The sequence below is a fragment of the Mustela putorius genome, unplaced genomic scaffold, assembly GCF_011764305.1.
Source record: "Mustela putorius furo isolate JIRA1106 unplaced genomic scaffold, ASM1176430v1.1 tig00003834_pilon_pilon_pilon, whole genome shotgun sequence".
In the NCBI taxonomy this organism is placed as follows: Eukaryota; Metazoa; Chordata; class Mammalia; order Carnivora; family Mustelidae; genus Mustela; species Mustela putorius.
The window spans coordinates 107084877-107109618 of NW_025421987.1; the positions used below are offsets into that span (position 1 = coordinate 107084877).

The window sequence follows — 24742 nt, forward strand, 5'->3', positions numbered from 1 at the left end:
AACACTATAAAGTAACTCCCTTTGACTCAGCAGTTCCACTTCTGAGAATCTACCCTTCCAAATATATACAATATGTGCAAAGATGCCTGTGCAAGGATGTGTGGTCCATCTCCAGAACCATGAAATCTATCACGGTCGATCCCAACCAAAAGAATACCGTGGATATACCTCTCTATACTATTATGCAAGCATCCTTAAGAACTCAACTTATTTTGGTCAGTGAAAATAGCAAACCATGCAGACCATTACCTTTTGTGCAATTTCATTTCTGTAAAACTGAAAGCATGCATAAACACATAGTTGTATGTCTAAACACATATACAGATATGTGTGTGTGTGTGTGTGTGTGTGTCTGTGTGTGTAAATACTGAGAGAAAGGCTTATAAGAACATACACCAGACTGGGAGGTGGGGAAGAGACATGATGATTTGTATCAAGGAGGATGTTATCTTACTTCATATAGTTCTTTTTTTTTTAAGGTTTTATTTATTTATTTGACAGACAGAGATCACAAGTAGGCAGAGAAGCAGTCAGAGAGAGAGGAGGAAGCAGGCTCCCTGCTGAGCAGAGAGCCCGATGTGGGGCTCGATCCCAGGACCCTGAGATCATGACCTGAGCAGAAGGCAGAGTCTTTAACCCACTGAGCCACCCAGGCGCCCCAACTTCGTGTACTTCTGTGATGCTTGAGTCTTTCACAACACAATGGGTTAATATATGACTTGTGGATGGAGAACATTTAAAAGTAAACTGCTCTAAAGGAGAAAGAGCAGCATTCCCAACAGCTCCTTGCAAAGAAAGGGGATGTCTTCAAAACTTAGAGCCATCCCTTTCTGGAGCCCTTCCCTAGCTGAGTGAACTCAAGGCACAGGGAGAAGTATTGTTCTCAGGGTTCTGTGAGCAGGCATCTATCCTCCTGGACATGAGCTGGGACTCTGAGTGGAGTATCAGACTCCATGTGTGGAACAGCCCAGTCATTTCCATTACCTGGGATGCCTCATCCCAGCATGCCCCATCTTCCCAGCACTGGCCCAGGGCTCCCATTCACCCACCCTGCTGCATTTCAAGGCCAAGCCTACTCTTTTTTAGGAACAGCGAAAGAAGCCCTGATGATAGTGTTTTCCAGCCTTCTCAAATTTGTCTCGTGGGGTAGAATAAGGTCAACCGCAGTGATAAACAAAACCAAGAACGAGGCAGTGTGTAGAGTATGGTGATGATTGCGGTTTTCATTTCCTCTAGACAGAGAAACCTCAGGAGGCTGAAGTCAGGGCTTCCCAGCATTTTTACCTGAGACTTACTGGGAAATTTCAAAAGTTTAGCCCCACACCTTGGTGGGGGACAGTTGGGGGCAGATGATTCCTTATCCAGGGATGGGATGGGGATTGTAGGGAGAACTTTGTGTGAGACCAAATACACTGTAGAGACAGGAGAGACTGGGAATTGGTTTGTTCTCTGGGGAAGTTAAAAGAGTTGGGACGTTTACAATTTTAAACTTATTTAGAAGTTAACATCTGAATACAATTTTGAAGAGGTAAGAGATGCAGCCTTGTGAAAGTCAGAACTAGTACTCCAGGTACAGAGCCAGAAGGGCAAAGGCCCTGAAGTCTGTTGCGTTGCACAGCAAAGTCCTTGTGGGAGGGAGAGTAAGAGAGAAGATCAGAAGGGAAGGGAAGAAGATGGAGAATGAGAACTGCCTTGACAGCTTGTAAGGACTTGGGCGTTTATTCTAGATGAATTAGGGAGCCCTCAGCAATCTTACGAGCCAAGTAGCAAAATGATTTGGTTGTGTATAATAGGATAGTTGTGGTTGCTATGTTGAGAATGGACTAGATTAGTTAAGGATTAAGGGGAAAGCAGGGAGGCCAGTGAGGCCTACAACAACCCAAAGAAGAGCCCGTAGAGTTGAGATTTTCTTGACAGAGTAGCTAGTATCACCTGAAGGGCATGGGATACTCTCTGGGGGGACAGGAACTCTTTAGAACAAATAATGAAATTTATATACCACCTCTCTATGTTTCTACCCTCTGAGATTGATACTTTTATTAGTCAGGGGTGCGGCCAAGGAGTTTGCATTTCTTTTCTTTTTTTTTTTTTAAAGATTTATTTATTTATTTGACAGTCAGAGATCACAAGTAGGCAGAGAGGCAGAGAGAGAGAGGAGGAGGAAGCAGGCTCCCTGCTGAGCAGAGAGCCCAATGTGGGGCTTGATCCCAGGACCCTGGAATCATGACCTGAGCAGAAAGCAGAGGCTTTAACCCACTGAGCCACTCAGGCGCCCCGGAGTTTGCATTTCTACATGTTGCCTGGTGATAGTACCTCTGGTCTGGGAACCATACTTTGAGAACCATCAACTTTTTCTTCACATCCCTGACGAAAATGTGCAATGAACATGTGTTTATCACACGTCCTAAAGGAAGCATCTTCCTTACCCCTGTGTCTGGGTACCAGGCGTGATGCACTGAGCTCAGCTCTAGGCCAGGCATGGTGATGTATGAAATGAAGTTCTTCAGCATCTCTGGTTTCAAAGGTTTGCTGGTAACTGGTGATTAAACTTTTCAGGAAACGGTCATTATAGGGAAGGGATTCATTATAATAACAATAACAATGGGTGTGACACTTTGCCTGGGGGGTTTTACTCACATATTCTCCAATTAAATCCCACGGAAAGCCCTGTGAGTCTGGCATTATCACCCCTCTTTTATGAATGAAGAGAACGAGGCTTGGGGTTTAGTTTTCCCAAGGTCACACGATTAACAAGTACCACAGCCCAGCCAGGCCTGACTGACCACTCTGCTGTGTTTACATCGCAGACTACAGTCAAGAAGTCACTGATACGAGGAGATTGCCTTCAAGACAGGAGCTTCCTCCCTGGCGGACGGTGAGCCATTTTGAAAAATGCAGGGAATATGCCATCCTTTAAAAAAAATGCCTCCTGTCTGAATTGACATCCTTATTCACACAGCACATTTCCAGCCCCAAGCTCTTCTTAACAGTGCTGGTCCCCCAATAGGTAGCAGCGGCTGCCCCAACATAAGGCTTTTTCCTGATCTTTGTGATTTTTTACCGTTCTCTGGGGCAGCACGTTTCCTCAGCTCTCACTTTCCTCACTTTCGTCTCAGCCTCCTCCTGTAGGATGATGGACACAACTCCGGGGATGAAGCTTGGCAAATCAAGGTTTGCCGATCTCTAAATGGAATCCAACGCTCTCACTAGAGAAGGAGAAAAGAAAGTTCCAGGACTTTCCCGCCTCATCAGTCTTCCCCCCACCCTCCCGGGAGGATAAAAAAAAGCCGCCTCCCAGGGCCTCCCTGCGGGAGCAGCAACTGCGCTGGGAAACTGGGCCTGCTCCGGGAGCAGCTGCGCAGTGAGGCGCGGGGCTGGCGGGTGACAGGGGGTCAGGGCGTGGACCTGCCCGCAGGGGCGAGGTGAGCCGACCAGGAAGGGATGCTCCGCAGTCCCAACCAAGAGGGGGAGCACCTGGAGCAAGTGTGAGCGCGACGGTGGGTGCTCACATAAGTGCACCCCGAGACCTGGAGGTCCGGGCATGGGCTCGCTCATTCGGCAGCGTTTCGAAAAGCCGAGGTGTATCCGCGATTCTTACCCTCTTTAGGGGGCCAGGACTCGGTAGAACAAATGATGAAACGTACCTAGAGAAACAAGACACACACTACTGCACACCACAGGTTAACAACCCCAGATGAGGGTTGATAATGGGGACGCAGAACGACTATAAAAAGTAAGAATTCGTAATAACGTGTAAGGGTAAGGTTACTAAAGTTCGCTGAGCAGGATCTTTTTGGAGAATAAATGCATGCAGTATTTACCCATGGGAAGTGACACAGAAATCTTAATGGTGACTTCCGATGATGGGATAAAAGGTGCTTTCAATTTTTCACCATTTTCTCAGTAAGAAAAATCAGGTTTCTCTGTTGCTACCAGAGCGTCTGCATCCAGTCATTATCCTCGATCTGGGGAGCCCACACAGTGGCAGCCGCGGCCCGGGCCTAACTGCCTGGACTTTGTGTCGCGCGCGGGGAGAGGCGTGTGTTACAGACAAAAGGCGAGCAAACTTCAGGCTGGTGACAGCATGGGACGGGGACGGGCTCCTTTTTAAAGGGTGCCCAGGGAGCCCTCGGCCGACCTCAGCACTTGAAATCCAAAGCGCTCCCAGCCCGGCCGCCGCCAGCAGGGAGCTGACGGTGCGTGCGTGCGCGATCTCGGGGCTGCGGCGGCGCGCACGGGCGCGCCTCCGCGGCCAGTCCCCGGCCCTAGACGATGCCGCCGAACAGGCGGCGGCGCCGGCGCGCTCCGGCGGCCTGAAGCGGCGTCCGGCTGCCACGGGCCGGCGGCGCGATGACCTGGGCGGCCGCCCCCGGCTCGGGGCTGTGAGGGGCTCGGGGCCGGGGGTGGGTGGTGGCGGCGCGGCGGGCGGCCAACGCTCCTCTGCGGCGGCGGCGGCGGCAGCCATGCGCGGGGCGGCGCGGCCGGGGCCGCGGGGCCGGGGCCGCCTCCCTGGGACCCGCGGCCTCAGGGCCCCGCCGCCGCCGCTGCTCCTCCTGTTCGCACTGCTGCCGCTGCTGCCCGCGCCGGGCGCCACCGCCGCCCCGGCCCCGCGGCCTCCCGTACTGTCGCCCGCGGCCGCGGGGCCCAGCGTAAGCCTCTACCTGAGCGAGGACGAGGTGCGCCGGCTCATCGGTGAGTGGGGCCGTCTGCGTCGGGGTAGGCAGGTCGGGCCCGAACCCGGCTGTTTCCGGCCGTCCGCGGCCCGGCCCGAGAGGGGGGACCGCGGCCAGGTAGCGTCCCAGCACCCGGGGTCGTCTCGGGGCCCCGGCCTTTGCCCTGTCCCAGCACCCGGGGTTGTCTCGGGGCCCCGGCCTTTGCCTGCCTGGCTGGCCAGGAGGTGTGGTCCCTGCCCGGCCCCCGGACGGGGTCAGCCTTCCCGCCCACCCCCTACGTCCTCGCTGTCCCGCCGCGACAAACTGGGAATCCACGGGGTTCCGTCTTCCCCGCAGCCTCTTAGGCTTTTCGCTCTATTCCCTATTCAAAGCGCCCAAACTTTTCTTCGGTGATGCATCAAGTTCCTTTGACCCTTCCTAGGCGTGTCATTGTAGGGTCCTGGATTTTGGATATCTCGAAGTCCACGTTTTATTTAGACCAAGCCTGCTAACCTCTGGCTGTGGTTTTGATGCCCCAGTAGAGGCCACAATTCTGTACTCTCACTTTCTGGTTATCATACTTGTTTTTAAAATTGAGGGGAGGGGAGGGGAGAGGTTAGAGGGGCACTGCATGTTCGTGGTAGTCTCCAAGTCTTGTGACGGATAAGCATATTTTTAAATGGAGAATGAATCTCTGGGTTGCAGATCTGCTAACTTCCACAGTATCTTTTCCGTTCTTGTCTTGGATGTGCGGGACTGTGGACCGATTTGTATTTCAAGGCCACTCTCCTACTCTGAATACCTTGTAAGGAAAGGAGAACTAGCTTTGGGTCAGTTGGTTGTTCTGTTCCACCTAATTAGCTTTGTCGTTTGGGGAATTAATTTGAAAAATAATGGTGTTTTTGTGCTGAGACCGTGGATTCTGGAAATGAGCCCTTAGAGAAAGGTCTGATAAAAATGGCCCCAAATGGGAAGTCTTTGGTAGTTAAAGATACCTAGATATTCTTTGTGTGTTAGGCTTTCCTATGTGTGTTGTGAACAAAATAACATTTATTTAATCTCAGTTTATGGTACATCTGAGTGATTTTTTTTAAAGATTTTATTTATTTATTTGACAGAAATTACAAGTACACTGAGAGGCAGGCAGAGAGAGAGAGAGAGAGGAGGAAGCAGGCTCCCTGCTGAGCAGAGAGCCGGATGCGGGACTCCATCCCAGGACCCTGAGATCATGACCTGAGCTGAAGGCAGCGGCTTAACCCACTGAGCCACCCAGGCGCCCTGAGTGATTTTTTTTTTAATCATCCATTATCTGTCAGTTTTAGTTTTAGTTTTTTAAGTTTATAAGATTTTTTTTTGAAGTCGATTCAATGTTGGAATGGTATTGCTTTTAGCAGTCTTGTTTAGACATTGTTACATATATGGTTTGTAGTCTTTAATCAAAGAAGAATGCTGTGTTTTTGTAATGTTCTGCCCTTCTTAATCCTCTTTTTAGTCTAGTTGAATTAGCTAAATTTAGTTGAAATGAATTAAAACTGAAAATTATGTTGATACTTGGAGCACAAGACTAAAGTTAAGGAAAAATAATGCTTACAAATAGACTCCTGTCACATAATTATTTTTAAAATATTAATGCATTCTGCATGGTTTTAAAAGGTTTTTTTGGTTAAAAGCTTGTATATAATTTGTGACTTTGTTTACATAAAAGAGTGCATATTAGAAACCAGCCAAGTGGGAGTAGAGGATAGGGAACAACCAGAGGCTGACAGTGATGGAGTGCCTGCCATTTACTGGCCCCTGCATGTTTTATACACATCATTTCCTCTAATTTTCTTGTGACCCCGTTAAGTAGATACCATTACTCCCATTTTAGAGTTGAAGAAAGTGAGGCTTTAGCCTTTTCAAGGTCACACAATTTATAATCATTAAAAAAAATTAAACATAGTGTTGACAAAGGCCACAAAGTTTTATTAAATTTAATGAAGACTTTGTTTATATAGAAGTTTTGTCATTGCTAATTAATATTTGAAATAATGTATATGTATTTGTCACTTGACTGATGAGCATCCACCTTTTGCCCAGGAATGGGCAATTGGGAGGCAGGGAGGGACGAGCCCTTCACTGATCAACTTCTGGGACAAGAGGGAATTCCAGTGGTATTTTTCCTAATACAAATAGAGCTGACCTGTTAAATTCTGATTCTCCTTGCCAGATCTAAGCCCATCTCCTTTATCCATTCTACCTTTGTAGTATTCCTTGGCTGCTCCTGGGTGGGGAAGAACAAGTGGGTAAGACTCAGATATGTACCAGGCATCTCTCTTTTTTTTTTTTTTTAAAGATTTTATTTATTTATTAATTTTACAGAGAGAGACACACAGTGAGAGAGGGAACACAAGCAGGGGGAGTGGGAGAGGGAGAAGCAGGCTTCCCACTGAGCAGGGAGCCCGATGTTGGGCTGGATCCCAGGACCCTGGGATCATGACCTGAGCCGAAGGCAGATGCTTATTAACCCACTGAGCCACCCAGGTGCCCTTGTACCAGGCATCTTGAGTTCTCAGACTGCAGTTTCTAATAAAGTGTTTAAGACTACTTGATATAATAGTTCGTACTGTGTGTTTGCATCATTATAGGTTAAATGCCTCTGAAAGCTGGTCTGGGAAACTAATCATCATTTTATAACATTTCTAAGACTATGAGTTTGGAATTCCAAGTAAGAAACTTATAAATAGGGGCTTATGGGTGGCTCATTGATTAAGCCCCTGCCTTCAGTTCCGGTCATGGTCTGGGGTTCCTGGGATGGAGGCCTGCATTGGGCTCTCTGCTCAGCAGGGAGCTTGCTTCCCCGTCTGTCTCTCTGCCTGCCTCTCTGCCTACTTGTGATCTCTCTCTCTCTCTCTCTGTCAAATAAATAAATAAATAAATAATCTAAATAATAAATAAATAAATAATCTTTAAAAAAAATAAAAGAAACTTATAAATGAACTCGATAGTGACAGCCTTATAAATTGAACTAATTGCCCTTGATATGAGAATAACTTGTTTTAATCCAGTTAATACGTGTACACAGTTTAAATATCAAATAGTGCTAAAAAGCTTAACATAAAACACAGCAGTATCGTACCCTTGGCCCTTTTATCCTTCAGGTGCTACTGGAAGTGACCATCTCATACTAGTTCTGTTTATTTATTTTCCTGTATTTTACTTTCATATTTTGAAATTAATGTAGAATAAGCATTTGATTGCCTAATATCATAATTGAGCACTTGCCCTTTTCTCTAGGCGTCTTGGTATAGCTACATAATAATTTTTGGTAAAACCAACAATCAGTATTTACATTGTTGCATATATCCTTATTGCTCACTTCTGAGTTAAATAGTGATACCAGGTTATGGGTTTTTTTTTTCCCTATACTTTTATGTTTTCCCTGGAGCAAATAATTGCCTCCAACTTTTTGATTAGTTTTTCATATATCTATGGCTACATTCCGCAGATACCCCAAGAAATATGTTCAATGCCTTTTGATGTTTTTGTTTTGTTTTTTTTTTCCAGGTAGCACAAATCATCTCTCAGTTCTCTTTGGTTTCATCTTAGAGACTCCCTGCTTGGGAGCCTTCCATCCTCTTACTCCAGTATGGACAGTAGGATTGTTTTTCTTGTGGTATCTCTTCCCTTCTCTCCTACCTTAGAGCCTGTTTCCTGAATCACTTGTTTTCTTTTTCTTGGTTTGCTTCATTTTGCTAACAGGTATCCTCAGTAGCTTCCTAAGAAGGGATGCATGGGAGGTAAATTATTTGAGGCTTTGCATGTCTGAAGGTATCTACCCTAGCTGCTTTATAGATGATTTATAGGTCCTTTATAGATAATTTGGCTACATTTAGAATAGTAGGCAAAAAGTGTATTTTTCCCATAATTTTGATGGCATTTTCACACTATTTTTGGATTTAAGGGTTTCTAAAGAGAAACTCAAAGCCATCTGATTGTTTTTATTCTTCTGTTTTTATTAAGGCTCAGGGTCTTTTTCTCTGGCATTCTGAAATTTATTCTTAAAAAGATTTTATTTATTTATTTGAAAGAGAGAGAGCACAGAGGGAGAGGGAGTAGCAGACTCCCCACTCATCAGAGAACGAGATAGGGCTCAATCTCAGGATCCTAAGATCATGACCTGAGCTGAAGGCAGATGCTTAACTGACTGAGCCACCCAGGCACCCCTGGCATTCTGAAATTTTATAAACTTTTGTGTGGGTCCTTCCTTCTGTTCGCTTGTTGTCTGTCTTGTTTTAGTAGGCCCTTTGGATCTAGAGACTCATATTCTTAAGTTTTCCAAAATGTCTCTTACTTTGATAATTTCCTACCCTTCATTTTTTGTTTTTTCTTTCTGAGACATACTGGTTTGATTACTGAATCTCCTGGAATTGATCTTCAAATACTCTTAACCTGTGTTGCCTCTTGTTTATATCTTTGTATTTGGAGGAAGAAAGTATGTGGGTAAGAATGATCTCAATTTTGTCTTCTAAACTTTTATTTTTAAAGTTTAATGATGATGTTTTTAAGTTTCAGGAGCTCTTTTTTTCTGTTTTCATTTTCACTTAATTTCATTTTCTGTTTCCATTTTATTCTTTATGGATATATTGGCTTTGAGGTGTGTGTATAAGTATTTTTCATTTTTTCTGTGTGCTTAATATGTTTTTAATATTTCTTCTGCTTCCTCCAGTGTCCTTGTTCATTTCAGGGTTCTTGTGGTTGTTTAGATCACAAACATCTGATCATCCTTGGCTGTCTGCAATTAAGAGTGAGATGCTGAAAAGCTGATTAGGAGAGAGAGTGTGTGCTGGTGGTAGTCTAGTGACTTCCTTTCAAGTACAGGTAGGCTTTTCATTGCGCTTCTACCCCACAGATCCGCACTTTCACATCTTACCTGAGAACAGTCAGCGTCTGCAGAGAAGATACTTTGAATAGCCTGCCTCTGATGTGTTTGGTAATACACTGGCTGCCTGGGTTTGGGTTATCTGGTTGAGGAGGGATGCCACCATTCAAGCTGTAGACTTTGACTTCCCTTTACAGTTCTGCCTCTGTGGTTCAGTTTCTTTAGAAAAAACTTAGGGTCTTCTGTTGGATCTGGTGGCCCCGCCTTTTAGATGCTCCCTTTTGTCAAGCCTGAGCATCAGGCTGGCCTTTGGTGCCTCAGGGGTCCTGAGGTGCAGTGACTCCCCTCTTAGAAAAGTTTGTTGAAGTGTATATTATGTGGTCTTCTTTCCCTTTCTGTTTCTCTTTGTGGTTTAATATCTTTGTGATTTCATTAGTATCATTCAGAGGAGTTTGGGGATGAAACCAGGATAAAGGTCAGTGGTCATTCTGCAATATATAAATGACAGTTTAGGTAGGGCTTTGAGTATTTTTTAAAAAAATATTTTATTTATTTATTTAACACAGAGAGAGTTCACAAGTAGGCAGAGAGGAGGTGGAAGTCGGCTTCTTGCTGAGCAGAAAGCCCAGTGCGGGGCTCCATCCCAGGACCCTGAGATCATGACCTGAGCTGAAGGCAGACGCTCAACCCACAGAGCCACCCAGGCGCCCCTGGGCTTTGAGTATTGAAGAGCTGTTGATGTGTGATAGGTTTTTTTGTTTTTTTGTAATAATATTTAGAAGAGTAGTAGTTGATAACTTTTTAGAATGCTGCTGGCAGGTAGCAGTCTTTTGCCTTTCTTTGTCAGGCACAAAGGTAATTCCTGTTTTAAGTATGTACTGTTATTTTCATTTTATAGATGAGGAAACAGACTTGGAGGAAGTATGTAGCTAACCCAGTTCCTTGGTTGTGGGGCATATAGTCCTGATGGAAGTCTATCCGTACAGGGGCTCCAAAAGCCACAGGGGCTTTTACTCTCCATGTGGCATTACTGTGCCCCCAAGCCCAGTTTCACTGCTCTCATTTACTCTTCTTAACAGGCTGCAATGTAGTCATGTATTTCCCCATTTTTACTGGTGAGGATGTTGATTTGGGAGCCTTTGGGCAGTGAGTAAATGGTCCCCTCTTGACTCAGTCCTGCTTGAATCCAGAATCCAGAATCCATCTTGCCTCTTTGTCAGCTCTGGGGGAGCCGTGATTAACCAAAACACTCGAGAAGTAGAATCTGAAAGCCCGTGGCTACATGTTCGTGCTCTTGACCATAATCTGCATCTTCCCATGTTCCCGCTCTAATTGTATTATATAATAATAAGTAATTCCATGTATCCTAATAATAGTTTTAATAGTATTGAATTCCCTGGAATGCAGGGCTTGTGAAACTTGTATGTGGCTGGGGCAGTGCTTGGAGTTTGCTCCTAGCGAGATGCTGAGGGATGAGGGCAATTGTATAAACTGGAAATGGCATCAGTGGTGGTAGTGATAGGGACTCCATAAGGATCAGGGGTCTTCTAAGAATAGACTATGCCTCCCGCCCATTAGATACTCACTTGGGGTAACTTGCTTTTCTATTAAAGTAAATACCCTCTGGAAGAGTTAAGCATTGTTCACATCTTATTTAAAGTCAGTTAAATACAAGTTGAGATCAATGCTCTTCAGATCAGTCTAGTAAAAATCTTTGAAGTCCAATCATATTTTGTTGTAGAAAATGGTGACTCAAAATTATTAAACTCCTTTTCTTGAGGAACTCAAAATTTCGGAGGGGAGACAGTTATGATGAGGACTGTAACAATGAGATAAGAGTCACACTGCTGACCGACATAAGTAAGTTATTGTAGGAGTGATGACTTTCGACTCTAGAAAGGGGAAGGGGAAAGAGCCTTAGAGCATTTAGGGAAAGTGTTCCAGGAACGGAGACATTTGAGCCTTCTGGGGATGAGTTTGATAAGTAGAAACGAGGAGCAGTTCTTTCCGAGTGGGAAAGCAGCATGAAAAAGCTACAGATGTATGAAAGTAGATGGGTGTGAAATCAGGAAGTAGGAAAAATCTAATGTGGCTAAAATGAGAAAAATTGGCAAAGCCAGGGCATGGCAGAATGTAAAGCTGGGAGGTAGGTTGAGATTGGATTAGGAGTTTGAATTTCATCTCGTAGGTAACGAGGAGCTGTTGGAAGAATTTAGGAAAGGAGAATGTACAAACAGGACTGGGTTTCAGAAAAGATGACTTTTGGCCCCAGTGGAAAGGAGGTTGGAAAAAGACAAGCTGGATTTGGGAATGGGACAAAATCAGCCTTGGGCTGATAAGAGGGATCAACTAGGGTAGTGAAGGAGTGGGATGGATTTGTGAGGAATGTGCAGGGAGTTTGGAAAAGACTTAGTGGAGGAGACCTGATGTTAAAGCAAAGAGAGGAGTTAGAACGCCAGGGTTCAGATTTGGATTGCTGAACTGAGGGACTCTTTCCATTTGGGAGGAGGTTGAGGAAAAGAAAAATAAAGTGAGCCATGTGTTCCTCTCCTCAAAGCACCTCTCTTTCCTCTTAAACCTCAGGCCAAGTGCTTGATGGGGGAGAGCAGTGAGAGTGTTCTCTCTACTGATGTGTCTGGCATAACCTAAGAGGTATGGGGTGCTTGCTGGTGGAGTCGGTTAGCACCCCGCAGCAGACTCTCAGCCCTGGGCATTTTGGGTGGGGTTGGTGGCATTAATGCAGCATTAATTTGAGTCCATGTGTTCTTCATTGGAAGAGCAAGTCTGAGACATTGTGCAGTTGTGGGTTTTGAGTTTTTTTTTCCCCTTCTTCACGCTACACATGTGGGAGAACTCTGTCCAATTATGGTTAAACCTGTCCCCTATGAGTCACATCCTGAGTTGACTAGTCATTTCTGAAGGTGCTGCCTAAAACACTGTTTGGATTTTAAGGGTCATTTTAGAAACAAATGAAATCTGAGGGAAATTTTTTTGAGCATCCTGAATTGAGAAGTTGTATGGCATTAGTTTTGTGGCCTAATGCAGTTATGCCAGTGTTGTGAAAAAACTTGCCAGCTGTACCTACTGAAACAAAACAAAGCAAATACTTAGATATGAAACACAGCCTTTAGCTACCCTGAAATTATATTATACTTAAAAGTGCTTTTTTTGTGTCACCCTTGTTAATGCAAATCAGGTATAATATTTTCTGATCAAAATGTTATTAAACAACTCTCATTCATGTGTGACCTCTTAAAATGCGATGTGCCAAAACAAGTGTGTGTATATTGCTGAGTTACATAATAAATACTTAGTGAACAATTCTTTTACTGTGCCCAGCAAGTGTTACTGCTGAGTGGTAGAATATTTCTGAAAAGTAATTTCATAGGTCTCATGCTTGTTCATGAGATAAATATGCCTACTTGTAATCTCTCTCTGTCAAATAAATAAAATCTTTTAAAAAAAAGAAATACATTCTTATATAAATATGTGTGTTTTAGTATACCTCTTGCTATATGCCAAGTACTTCACATGTGTTCTCTTTTTGTTATATCAACCATACAAAGTAGGTGGCATTGACTTTTTTTTTTTTAATAGATAAAAGCTGAGGTTCTGGGAAATTACAGAATTCACAGGAGGTCACAGAGATGTCTGGGGCTTTGTGACTCCAAAGTGCATACTTTCTCTGTGCTGCCTCTGAAGGTTAGCAGTTTACTTAGTCCTTATCTCTGGAATCATCTAAGGGGCTTAAATAAAATATGGATTCCTAGACCTTTCCTGAGCAATTTATTTAGGAGATCAGAGATGGGGCCCAACTCATGACCTTTTTTGAATGTCATGTTTCACTGATTATAAGGTGTCCAGTTTTCCCATGTTTGAACATCTCTGAAATTGGAACCATTTTCCAATCAATGGTAAGTCATGAGTTAATCTTTTTAATCTTTCTTAGTGGCACAAAAAATAATGGTGCAATTTCGATTAAATGAAATATGGTGTTGTAAAATGATTGCCACCTTCCTGTTTTGGGGGATGTAGGGTAGATAGCTCTCAGAACTCTTTCAGAGTTGTAAAATTCACTGAGGGTATTTATTACTTACTTGTGCGAATGGCTGTGTAATAATGTCCTTGCAAGGAAAGCAGATGATGGCAGTGAAATAACTGCCATTTAGTTTACAAGCAATAGTAACTCAGTTATCAGCTAGGAAGTTGCTGGTAAAAGAAATATCAGTGGTTCTCAACCTCATTTTGTCAAAGTCTTCTGGCCTTTCTCTAGACAAAGGCATGGATACCCAGCTGTATTAAGTTTTGTGTACTGTGCTGACTTAGACTTTGGGGGCTTTGTAGGGACCTCTGATGAAAGCTTATGGTTGTATCTTGTGTCCCACAAAAGTTGATTTTGGAAGTGGGCACATTACATTCTGTATTTCATCCTGGTATTCCTTGATGTCCTCCACAAAATTTTAAAGATTTGCATACATTAAGATTCACTTAATTGTGTTGTATGTGTTTTAACAGATGTATAGTATCATGTACCCACCATTGTATCATATAGAATAAATTTACCACCCCCCAAATCCCGATTTATTTGAAATAGATTTGCTTTTAAAAATGTATTTATTATGGAAAAGTTCATACATTCAAAAAAGTTCATACATTCAAAAATAGAGTAATAGAATGAACCTATGTGCACCCATCATCTAGCTTCAACAATTATCAACTAGCGGCCTTTTTTTTTTTTTTTTGGCCTGTATCTCTCCACTTCCTAATCTACTCCTTTGCCCTCACTGCCCTGATTCCTCACTTGGATTATTTGAAGTAAACTCAGACGCATAATTTCATAAACACTTTTTAGTGTGTATCTCTAAAAGATAGGGACTTAAAAATTTATAATAATCATTATCACACCTAAGAAATTAACAGTTCATAAATATCAAGTATGTATGCTGTTCAGATCTTTCTGATTAAAGATTTTTTTAAATTTATTAATTTATTTGACAGACAGAGATCACAAGTAGGCAGAGAGGCAGGCAGAGAGAGAGGGGAAAGCAGGCTCCCTGCTGAGCAGAGAGACCAATGGGGGGCCTCGATCCCAGGACCCTGAGATTATGATCTGAGCCAAAGGCAGAGGCTTAACCCACTGTGCCACCCAGGTGCCCCCAGATCTTTCTGATTTATAGATAAATGTTTATATGGAGACTCTTGCCTGCCACCTTTTTTCTCTTTTATCCCCCTTCATCTCCCGTGTGTTTAATTCCTCTGGTGCCAAGCTCTTTTTCACCCTAGGTTCTGCATTTGATGGTTGCTTTGCCTCACACACTTTCTCCTGATCTTTACAGGCCTGGAGCCATACAGATCTCAACTTGAAATGTCACTGCCTCAGAGAGCCCTACCTTTCTAGGGTTGACCCCCAGTGCCACTGTGTTCTTATCACCCTGTTTTATTTTAAGCATATGATACTTTTGTTGTTTCTGTCTCTCCCTATACAAAAATTAGTTCTGTTTGAGTAAAGACCTTTTATATTTTCCACTCTATATCCCCAGCACTTAAAACAATACCTGGCATATAGTAGATGTCCAGTAAAAGTTCAGTGAATGAATAAATCATACTTTTTTTAGGGGAGATCCACTGTCTTATGCCTTATGGGGTCTTCATTCTCTTTACCATTTTCCATTGCCTTCTGAGTTATTATCCAAGAGGGAAATTGGGCTGGACTTACTTGTATTTATGAATGGGAGTTTAAGTAAGTTAGTTTTTAATACCTTATTTTCTTTGAGGTTGCCTAATCTTCCCATCTCTGTTCTTTGTAGCCCTCTCTCTGGGTACGGTGTCCCCCATCTTGCCTTCCATAGCTTTATACTCTGTATAAACAAATCAGTATCACTATACCTACCACGTTGTCTTTCCCATATTCTACCACTCCAAAGCTTGACTAGCAACTCCCAGCAGGCTTCTGGTCTGTAGGACATTTGAAGGATGGAAAGTATTCAAGAGAGATTCTGGCGAAAGCCTTTTCCAATTATTAAAAGCTGGGAAGTGTAGTTTCTCATCTTCTCTTCTGAAATGCTTAAGCTACTCTTAATTCTGTCCAGTGCATTTTTTCATCATACACATTGCAGTTTTTACCTGTAGAAGATTGATTTGTGTCCTTTTATATCTTTCATGTCTCTACTTTTGACCACTTGAAGTACAGTTGCAATAGTTGTTTAAATGTTCTTGTCTGCTTATTCTAATGTCTGTGCCAGTTCTGGATTAGTTTCAATTAATTTATCTATCATCTATCTATTCATTTATGTCTTTTCCTTTGGGGGGAGGGGCATGCCTGATAGCTTTTGAGCAAATGACAGGCATTGTGATTATTAGTCTGGTGCGTGCTGAATATTTTTGTATTCCTATAAATATTCTTGGGTTTTGTTCCGGAACTCAGTTGAGTTACTTGGCAGCAGTTTGATCCTTCTGATCTTGCTTTTTGGATTTGTTAGATAGGACAGGAGTAATGCTGTGTAGGCTAGTTATTCCCCACTACTGAGTTAAGACCCCTTTGTGTACTTTCTCTGGTAACCTGTGTGAATCATGAGGTTTTCCAGTCTCACTGGTGGGAACAGTGATATTCCAGATCCTGTGTAAGTAGGTTTGTACATTTTTTTTTTTTTTTTTGCAATGGAGACATTCTTTATTTTTTTTTTTATTTTTCTTTTTTTATTTTACACACTATAATTTTTTATTTTTTATAAACATATATTTTTATCCCCAGGGGTACAGGTCTGTGAATCACCAGGTTTACACACTTCACAGCACTTACCAAAACACATACCCTCCCCAATGTCCATAATCCCACCCCCTTCTCCCAAACCCCCTCCCCCCAACAACCCTCAGTTTGTTTTGTGAGATTAAGAGTCACTTATGGTTTGTCTCCCTCCCAATCCCATCTTCTTTCATTTATTCTTCTCGTACCCACTTAAGCCCCCATGTTGCATCACCACTTCCTCATATCAGGGAGATCATATGATAGTTGTCTTTCTCCGCTTGACTTATTTCGCTAAGCATGATATGCTCTAGTTCCATCCATGTTGTCGCAAATGGCAAGATTTCATTTCTTTTGATGGCTGCATAGTATTCCATTGTGTATATATACCACATCTTCTTGATCCATTCATCTGTTGATGGACATCTAGGTTCTTTCCATAGTTTGGCTATTGTGGACATTGCTGCTATAAACATTCGAGTACACGTGCCCCTTTGGATCATTACGTTTGTATCTTTAGGGTAAATGCCCAATAGTGCAATTGCTGGGTCATAGGGCAGTTCTATTTTCAACATTTTGAGGAACCTCCATGCTGTTTTCCAGAGAGGTTGCACCAGCTTGCATTCCCACCAACAGTGGAGGAGGGTTCCCCTTTCTCCGCATCCTCGCCAGCATCTGTCATTTCCTAGGTTTGTACATTTTATCCTTTCTCTGACCTATAGCTTCCTTATCCATCCTCTGATAGTACTTAGCTGAAGACTGGAGGGCAACTGTCTGCAGATTGTTAAAGTATTCTTCTGCTTTCTCTTCTGTGGTACTTCATCCTGCATTCTCTAGCTGTCTTTGTCTTTCTGAACTCTCATATTTTCTATGGTTCTTGGTTATCTCAGAAAGGGAGTTAATCTGGTCCTGATATTCTCTCTTATCTATAAGTGGAAATAGTCAAGGATTATCTTTTTTTTTTTTTTTAAGATTTTATTTATTTGACAGAGAGAGATCACAAGTAGGCAGAGAAGCAGGCAGAGAGAGAGAGAGGAGGAAGCAGGCTCCTTGCAGAGCAGAGAGCCTGGGATCATGACCTGAGCTGAAGGCAGAGGCTTTAACCCACTGAGCCACCCAGGCGCCCCAAGGATTATCTTTATGATTGTTTGCTTCTTTTCTAACAAATTATTTGTCAAAAGAGAATTTAGTCCAAATTAAAGAAAAACATTTTATGGTTTGTATATGTGTGTATGCACATGTGCACAAATATGGGAATATAGTAGATAATGTGGTGTGGGACAATACTGAATTCTTCATTTTTAAGTTTTAATTTCATTTTGTGGCATATGTATTTAATTAATGTGAGTGTTGGTTTCTTTATAAGATGAGATGCTTTTCAACTACAACAGGATGTCTTTTATCACAGTTGGTATAATGTATGTGAAAATGCTACATAATGATCAAAACTATTTATTTTAGTTATTGGTGAGAGATTTGGTTCTGGCTGAAAACTAAAATCATAGAGTGTTTGAAAGAGAGGTCACTTAGACATTAACTTGGTTGATTGATTATCTTTATTAGCAACACTTAAAACTCAGGCTCCAAACAATTATTTACTGATGTCAATTTACTAGGCCTTATTTTAGGGGCTTAATATATTTTAATAAATAGATAATATTTTAATAAAACAGATAAATATCCCTCATGGAACTGACTTCTAGCAGAGAGCTAAGTGACTTGCCTGAGAAGAGAATTTGTGTAGCTTTGTAACTGGACTTCAAGTTAGCACTTTGCAATGCAAGTTGCTGGCAGGGAGAAGTGACGCTTGTGAGTTCTCCATTGTGCTTTGAGCCCTTTGACTCTGAGGGGTTGGCTATGAAGTAAGTTGAAGTAAGTTTGATGGTCACATCAAATGGTAATTTATTCCATCTCTATTGCAGAGCCGTACCTGCAGTGCGTGTTTGAGCTGGTCAGATTATTTTCTTTTTCAAATAAGACAGGAACCAATGATAAATTATTTTCTAGAGTATCTTTTGACCAGATACTGGAACATTGCAGTGTTATGGCAGGGCATGCTTCATATGTTATGCTCTAGTGCTAGAGATTATAGGTTGTTTTTATCTCTTGTTTTCCTGGGATAGGATTTGGGAAGCACTTTTATCACCTTTGCAGTTGTGGCACAAATCACATCTTTGGAGGCATTCTTTTATGGATTTTTTTTTTTTTTAAGATGACAAATACGTTGATTAGACCCAAAATCTTGTCCTTTATCTTCTATTTTAGTGTCTACCTCTTTTTATAATTTCTTATAGTATTTCATCTACTATAGTATTTTCAGATGGGGAAGGTGACATTCATCATTTGAGTCATCCATTTGAAATCAAAAGTGACCTTACTCTACCTTTGATTCCACACAGGTGATATCATCACAGGTATGGGAGAAATAAACCTGAGCATGGTATTTATGATGGATAGCTTTGGGCTTCCATTTTCAGGGATCATGGAATTATATCGAAAGCTACTTTCTGAAATGTAATCTCTGGAGGAGAGGGGAGGAGAGGTGCTTAGTAAAATACATCTTTGCACCCTGTAGCTTCCTGATCTGTTAAATCAGTGGCAACAAATAGCCACTTCAGTGGATTGTTTTTCAGTAGACTGTTGGTTTTGACCGTGTTATCATGTTTATTTTTTGAAGCGGCAAAGTAAGGAAAGGTGCTCTGTGATTGCAGATGCTTGGCTTTTCCTTGGGAGCACCAAGAGATTCCCTTTTGTGAAGTTTACTCCTTAGCGATACCTCAGGGACCAAGAGGGCAGGCCTGCTTGCCTTTCCTCCCAGGAGGCCAGTTTTAGGCAGGAGATGAGGAGGTAGTCTGGAGAAAGGGAAGGGGGGAGCATATTTACTATTGGCTCCTATTGTTAATCGGGCATACCATTTTTTCTCTTCGAAGCTCACTTTTATTCTTTTTCTACTCTCTCTGTGTACATGTATATGCTCTCAGTTGAGTTCTGTGGAGATGCTTAAGGTTGTAGGAGAAAGATTGGAGGAAAACGATGAAATGGTAGAGGATTACATGAAAAATTTTATTTAATCTATAAGAGATTATAGTATAAACAGTTACAGAGATTGAAGATTTATGTGCTTTTTCTTTTTAAATTATGAGGAAAGGATGCTCTTTTCCTTTAGTCTAATACTTCTAAATTCCTTGTCTTATGGTATAGTTAAACATTGGGTCTCAGCCAATTTCCTAGTTATAATTTGACTATAGCTAGATTTATTAGATTCTAATGGGCAAATTATTTTATTGTATCTATTTCAGCTTATTAGTTTCCATAAACCAGGAATATTTGAAATAAGATCGCTTTATTTATTTTCTTCCAGCATTGATTAAAATACAGAGTATTTAGTGGTCTCATACATAGTAAGTGATGTTGGCTTTTTTTCCTCTGGCTCATGTTCTACACTATACTCAGAACTTAGATTAACTTGACTAAATAAATTTTTTACTTGAGTTTTGACTAGCATTTAGAAACTGGATGATATCATAGAATTTAATAGAGGTTTTGCTGACATTTGGAAATCATAGATGATATCATAGAATAATAGAATTTTGTGGCTGGAGAGGGACATTAACCTCATCTGGTTTAACTCTCTTGTTTTATAGTTGAGAAAATTGATGCCTAGAGAAAGTGGTTAAATAATTGATTGCCAAAGTTCACTCAGTTACTTATTTGTAAAATGTCTGCTTTAGCTCTGTTTCCACTACATCACTTTTGTTTTCCTGCCTTAACTGATTCCGGATGTTTTCTTTAAAATATCATTTCCCATAAAGTTCATCTTTGATGTAGTTGATTTTTATCAACAGGCTGCCATTTGTGCATCTAACATTTGAATGGCTACAAATATTCTAAGACCCCAGCCCTGCTTGTGAGGTGTACAGGGTAATAGGGAAGACAGATGCGTGAACAGCTCCTTGGAATGTATTTATTAAGTGCTATTAAAGGTAGCTCTTTTTATAAAGGGAGATGGTTTCCTCATTGGCACTATTCAGTTGTTGTTGTGGCCTTGAGAAACCAATAGTTAAAATCATTTGGAAATTTTTTTGAACTGTTGAATTATTTGAACTTGAGCTAGACAGGCCAGATCATGTAGGACACAGGACTTGCATTAGAGTTTGGACTTAAGGGTTACCTGGGTGGCTCAGTCACTTAAGCACCTGCTTTGGCTCAGGTCATGATTCCAAGGTTCTGGGATCCAGTCCTGCACTGGGCTCCTTGCTCAGCAGGGAGCCTGCTTCTCCCTCTCTCTGCCTGCTGCTCCTCCAGCCTGTGTTCTCTCTCTGATAAATATGTAAAATCTTTAAAAAAAAAAAAAAGTTTGGACTTAAGATTGTATGGGGAAAATGAAATTTTCTTAATGAGAGTTGAGAGTTTTGGGAAAACTTTGGTTTCTTTGCTTGGAATTGGGGTTGTTTAAAAATAAAATTTATGAACAAATGCCATCATTTCTAATAAGAGCAACGTTTCTACTTTGTTGGAATTGGCAGTGAAAAATTTAAGTCTGGTTATTGTAATCGAACAGTTGAAATGTTCTTTGTTCTTTATTAGAACAGAAAAATTACACTTAGTAAAATAACAAAATGCTACCTCTTCAGTCTGTGGCTGTCCATTCTTACTCCTGTCCATCTTCCAGCAGCCCTTATATCCTTCAACCCACTCTACTTTGCCTGCTGTGTTCTCTTTTCTGCTGGTCCTTTCCCTTTATCTTGCAGAGCTCTAGTTCAGTTTTGAGGTCCTTTCTGATTCTTTTCATAATCTCTCTTATCTCTTCAGCTTAACTGAGACCTGATTTTCTCTTGTAAGTGATAGTTTCCTCATAATTCTTTCCAGTCACTGAAAGCCAATTTTATTATACTCTCTCCCCATGTGTGCAGGAAGAGGCCAGCTCTTTTTCTTTCCTTTTTTAAAAATAACAGTTTATTGAGGTGAAATTCACATAACATAAAACTAACCATTTTAAAGTGAACAATTCAGTGACATTTAGTACTTGTACCATGTACAGCCACCACTTCTTATTCCAAAACATTTCCATTACTCCAAAGTAAAAACTCCTTACCCATAAAGCACTCTTCTCCTCCCCCTTCCCCTAGCCCCTGGCAACCACCAATTTGCATTTTGTATCTATGGATTTATTTATTCTGGGTTTTATATATTGTATCTTATACAATGTGAGAGTTTTTTGTCTGGCTTCTTTTATTTAGTAGCCTAATGTTTTGGAGTTTCATCCACATATAACATGTACCAGTACTTCATTCTTTATGTGGCTGAATAATACTCCATTTTATATATATATATATATATATATATATATATATATATATATATATAATTCATTTATCCATTTGTCTGTTGATTGACTTTTGGGCAGTTTTCACATTTTTACTGTTATGAGTAATGCTGGTATGAATGTGTATAAATGTACTTGACTGTCTTCAATTTTGGATATATACCTAGAAGTGGTATTGTGGGCTATATGGTAGTTCTATGTTGAACCTTTTCTTTCTTTCTTTTTTTTTTTTTTTTAAGTAAACTCTACACCCAACCTGGGTCTTGAACTAACAACCCTGAGATCAAGAGTTGCATACTCTGCTGACTGAGTCAGCCCACTGCCCCTATGTTTAACTTTTTGAAGAACCATCAAGCTGTTTTTCACAGTGGCTGAACCATTTTGCCTTTCTACCAGCAGTGTATAGAGGTTTCAGTTCTCCACATCTTTGCTAACACTTCCTATTTCTGGTTTTTTGTTTGTTTGTTTTAATTAAAGCTGTCCTAGTGGGTCTGAAATGATACCATGTTGTGGTTTTGATTTACATTTTCCTAATGACTAACGATTTTGGGCATCATTTTATATCTTTGTTGGCCATTTGTGTATCTTTGAAGAAATGTTTACTCAAGTCCCTTGCCTAATTTTTGAGGTTTTGTTGTTGTTGTTGTTGTTGATGAGTAAGTCCTTTGTATATTGTAGATACCAGACCTTTATCAGACACATAATTTGCAGTATTTCCCTCCATTCTGTAAATTATCTTTACCTTCTTGATAATGTCTTTTGATGTACAGAAGTTCTAAATTTTTATGAAGTCTAGTTTATCTACTTCTGTTGCTCATGCTTTTACTGACATACCCATTGACAAATTCAAGATCATAAAGATTTACCCCTATGTTTTCTTCTAAGAGTTTTACAGTTTTAGGGTTTGTATTTAGGTTGCTGATCTATTTTGAATTGTTTTTATATATGGTATGAGGTAGGGGTCCAATTTCATTCTGTTGTGTGTGGTCATCTAGTTGTACCAGCATAATTTATTGAAGAGGCTATTCTTGACTCATTAAGTATTTTTGGCATCCTTGTAAAAAATCAGTAAGCTAGAAATATGTAGGTTTATTTTTGGATTCTCAGTTCTATTGCATGGGTCTACATGTCTGTTGTTATGTTGATACCATACTGTTTGGGTTTCTGTGGCTTTGTGCTGAGTTTTGAAATCAGAAATTGTGAACTCTTCAGCTATGTTCTTTTTCAATTGTTTTGGCTGTTGGGAGCTATGTGCAATTCCATTGAGAATCTGCTTTTCCGTTTCTGAAGGAAAAAAAAAAGATAATTAGAATTTTGATAGAATTTGTACCAGTAGATAGATCCCTTAAGGTAGTATTGCCACCTTAACAATAGCGAGTCTTCCAATCCATGAAGATAGGAAGCCTTTCCATTTATTTAGGTCTAATTTCTTTCAGCAGTGTTTCATAGTTTTCTTTGTTAAACCTTTGTTCATATTTATTGTAAGGTACTTCATTCTTTTGGATGCTATTATAAATGGAATTGTTTTCTTAATTTCCTTTTTGGATTGTTATTAAGGGACCAGTTTTTATCATGCATTACATCCTTCCTTTCCTGTTTTGATTGTTTTGCCCAAAGACCCTGATGTGACTCTGCATACTCTTCCTTGTTGAGGTCAGTGATATTTACTTATATGATCTTTGACCTGTTAGGGTTGTTGGAATCATCTGACTTCTATAAGATGTTCCTTCATAACTTCATACCCTGAGTTGTTCTTATTTCTCTCTCTATCCCAAAGGATATTAAAACCTGCCCAGATTTTTTTCTTAGCTATTATTCCTTTGACCATGTTGGTGTTCTAATTCCCAGGTCTATTTTCCAAATAAGACACTGAAATATGGCCACTTTAGACTTGGTCCAGGTCCACTTCTTTGCCCTTGGAACTTCTTTTTCTCACCAGGGCACACCAACCTTCTTTCTCCATCACTCCCTTCTATTGAAACCAGGTTCTGTGTCCTGGTCTCCTAGAGTTACATATTTCTTGGCTTGCTGCTGACTCGCTCAATAAAGCGTTACTGAATAGATTGTTTCCCTTGTTGCCCATTTAACTATTCCCCATTGCCCACTTCCCCATTGCCCTCTGTGGAGCCTACCACATCACTTGCAGATAATTATAATCCTGTCATCTGCTACTTTTGCTTTGAGACTGAATTTAATTGCTTTTGTCATATTTGACAAACTAATAATGGGCAGCAGTTAGAAAAGAGTTAATTATCTAGGTCCCATCTTCATTTGTCTTTTACTTTTTCTTTCGTTTTTTTTTTTTTTTAAGATTTTATTACTTATTTGAGAGAGAGAGAGAGTGTGCACAAGAGAGAGCACAAGCAGTAAAGAGAGAGAAGCAGGTTGCCCATAGAACAGGGAGCCGGATGCGGTGCTTAGTCCCAGGATCCTGGGACATGACCTGAGCTAAAGGCGGCCCCTTAACCAATTGAGCCACCCAGGCTCCACCCTCTTTCACTTTTTCTTTAAAAAGTCTTTTTGTAAGGGGTGCCTGGTTGGCTCAGTCAGTTAAGCATCTGCCTTTGTTTCTGGTCGTGATCTCAGGGTCCTGGGATGGACCCTGCATCAGGTTTTCTCCTGCTCCCGTGAAGAGTCTGCTTATCCTCTCCCTCTATTCTTGCTCTTGCTCTCTCTCAAATAAAAAAACTAAAATATTAAAAAAAATTTGCGAACATATGATGGGGAAGGAAAGAGAAAGAGTATATTAAAAAACAAAGCATGATGTTCTCCACAGATTTTATCTTTTCCAAAAATCAGTTTGTTGAAAATTCTTCTATTTCATTAATTATATTTTCTGATTATCAAGGTAAAAACATACTTTGTTATTTTGAAAGTGTATAAAACCATAAAGAAGAAAAATATACATTATCTTACCATGCCTTGGTAATCTTTGGTAAATATCTTTTCAATGTTTTTTCCATGTTCTCATTTTTTTAAATGTTGTTGAACTTTCATGTAATGGCTAAGAATATAGGTAACTTTTTGAGGTAGAGAATACTTCAAAATTTGTAGTGTTAAGTTTTCCTTTCCTCCCTGCCTCCTTCTTAATGCCCTGTGTGGTCAGGTTATGGCCTGTACATTTTCTGCTTTAAAAAACTGATTGTGCTTTCCTTATGGCT

General features: G+C 41.0%; 1 protein-coding gene and 1 long non-coding RNA gene across 3 annotated transcripts in view; one reads left to right on the plus strand and one right to left on the minus strand.

Moving 5' to 3' along the window:
- Window positions 1–847: 847 nt before the first annotated feature.
- On the minus strand, window positions 848–4288 carry LOC101674745. Its single transcript, XR_200190.3, has 3 exons — window positions 3822–4288; window positions 3599–3644; window positions 848–3206 (listed from the first exon to the last, which is right to left on the minus strand). It is a non-coding gene; the product is annotated as an uncharacterized LOC101674745 (long non-coding RNA).
- A 160-nt stretch (window positions 4289–4448) lies between these two features.
- The window catches only part of RYK (receptor like tyrosine kinase), an 85095-nt gene continuing 64801 nt past the window's right edge, over window positions 4449–24742 (plus strand). For both annotated transcript variants that reach the window (XM_045088891.1, XM_004762517.2), the window contains exon 1: window positions 4449–4692. In XM_045088891.1, coding sequence (XP_044944826.1) covers window positions 4464–4692 — 229 coding nt within the window. In that variant the 5' untranslated portion in view covers window positions 4449–4463. The remainder of the gene's footprint in view (window positions 4693–24742) is intronic.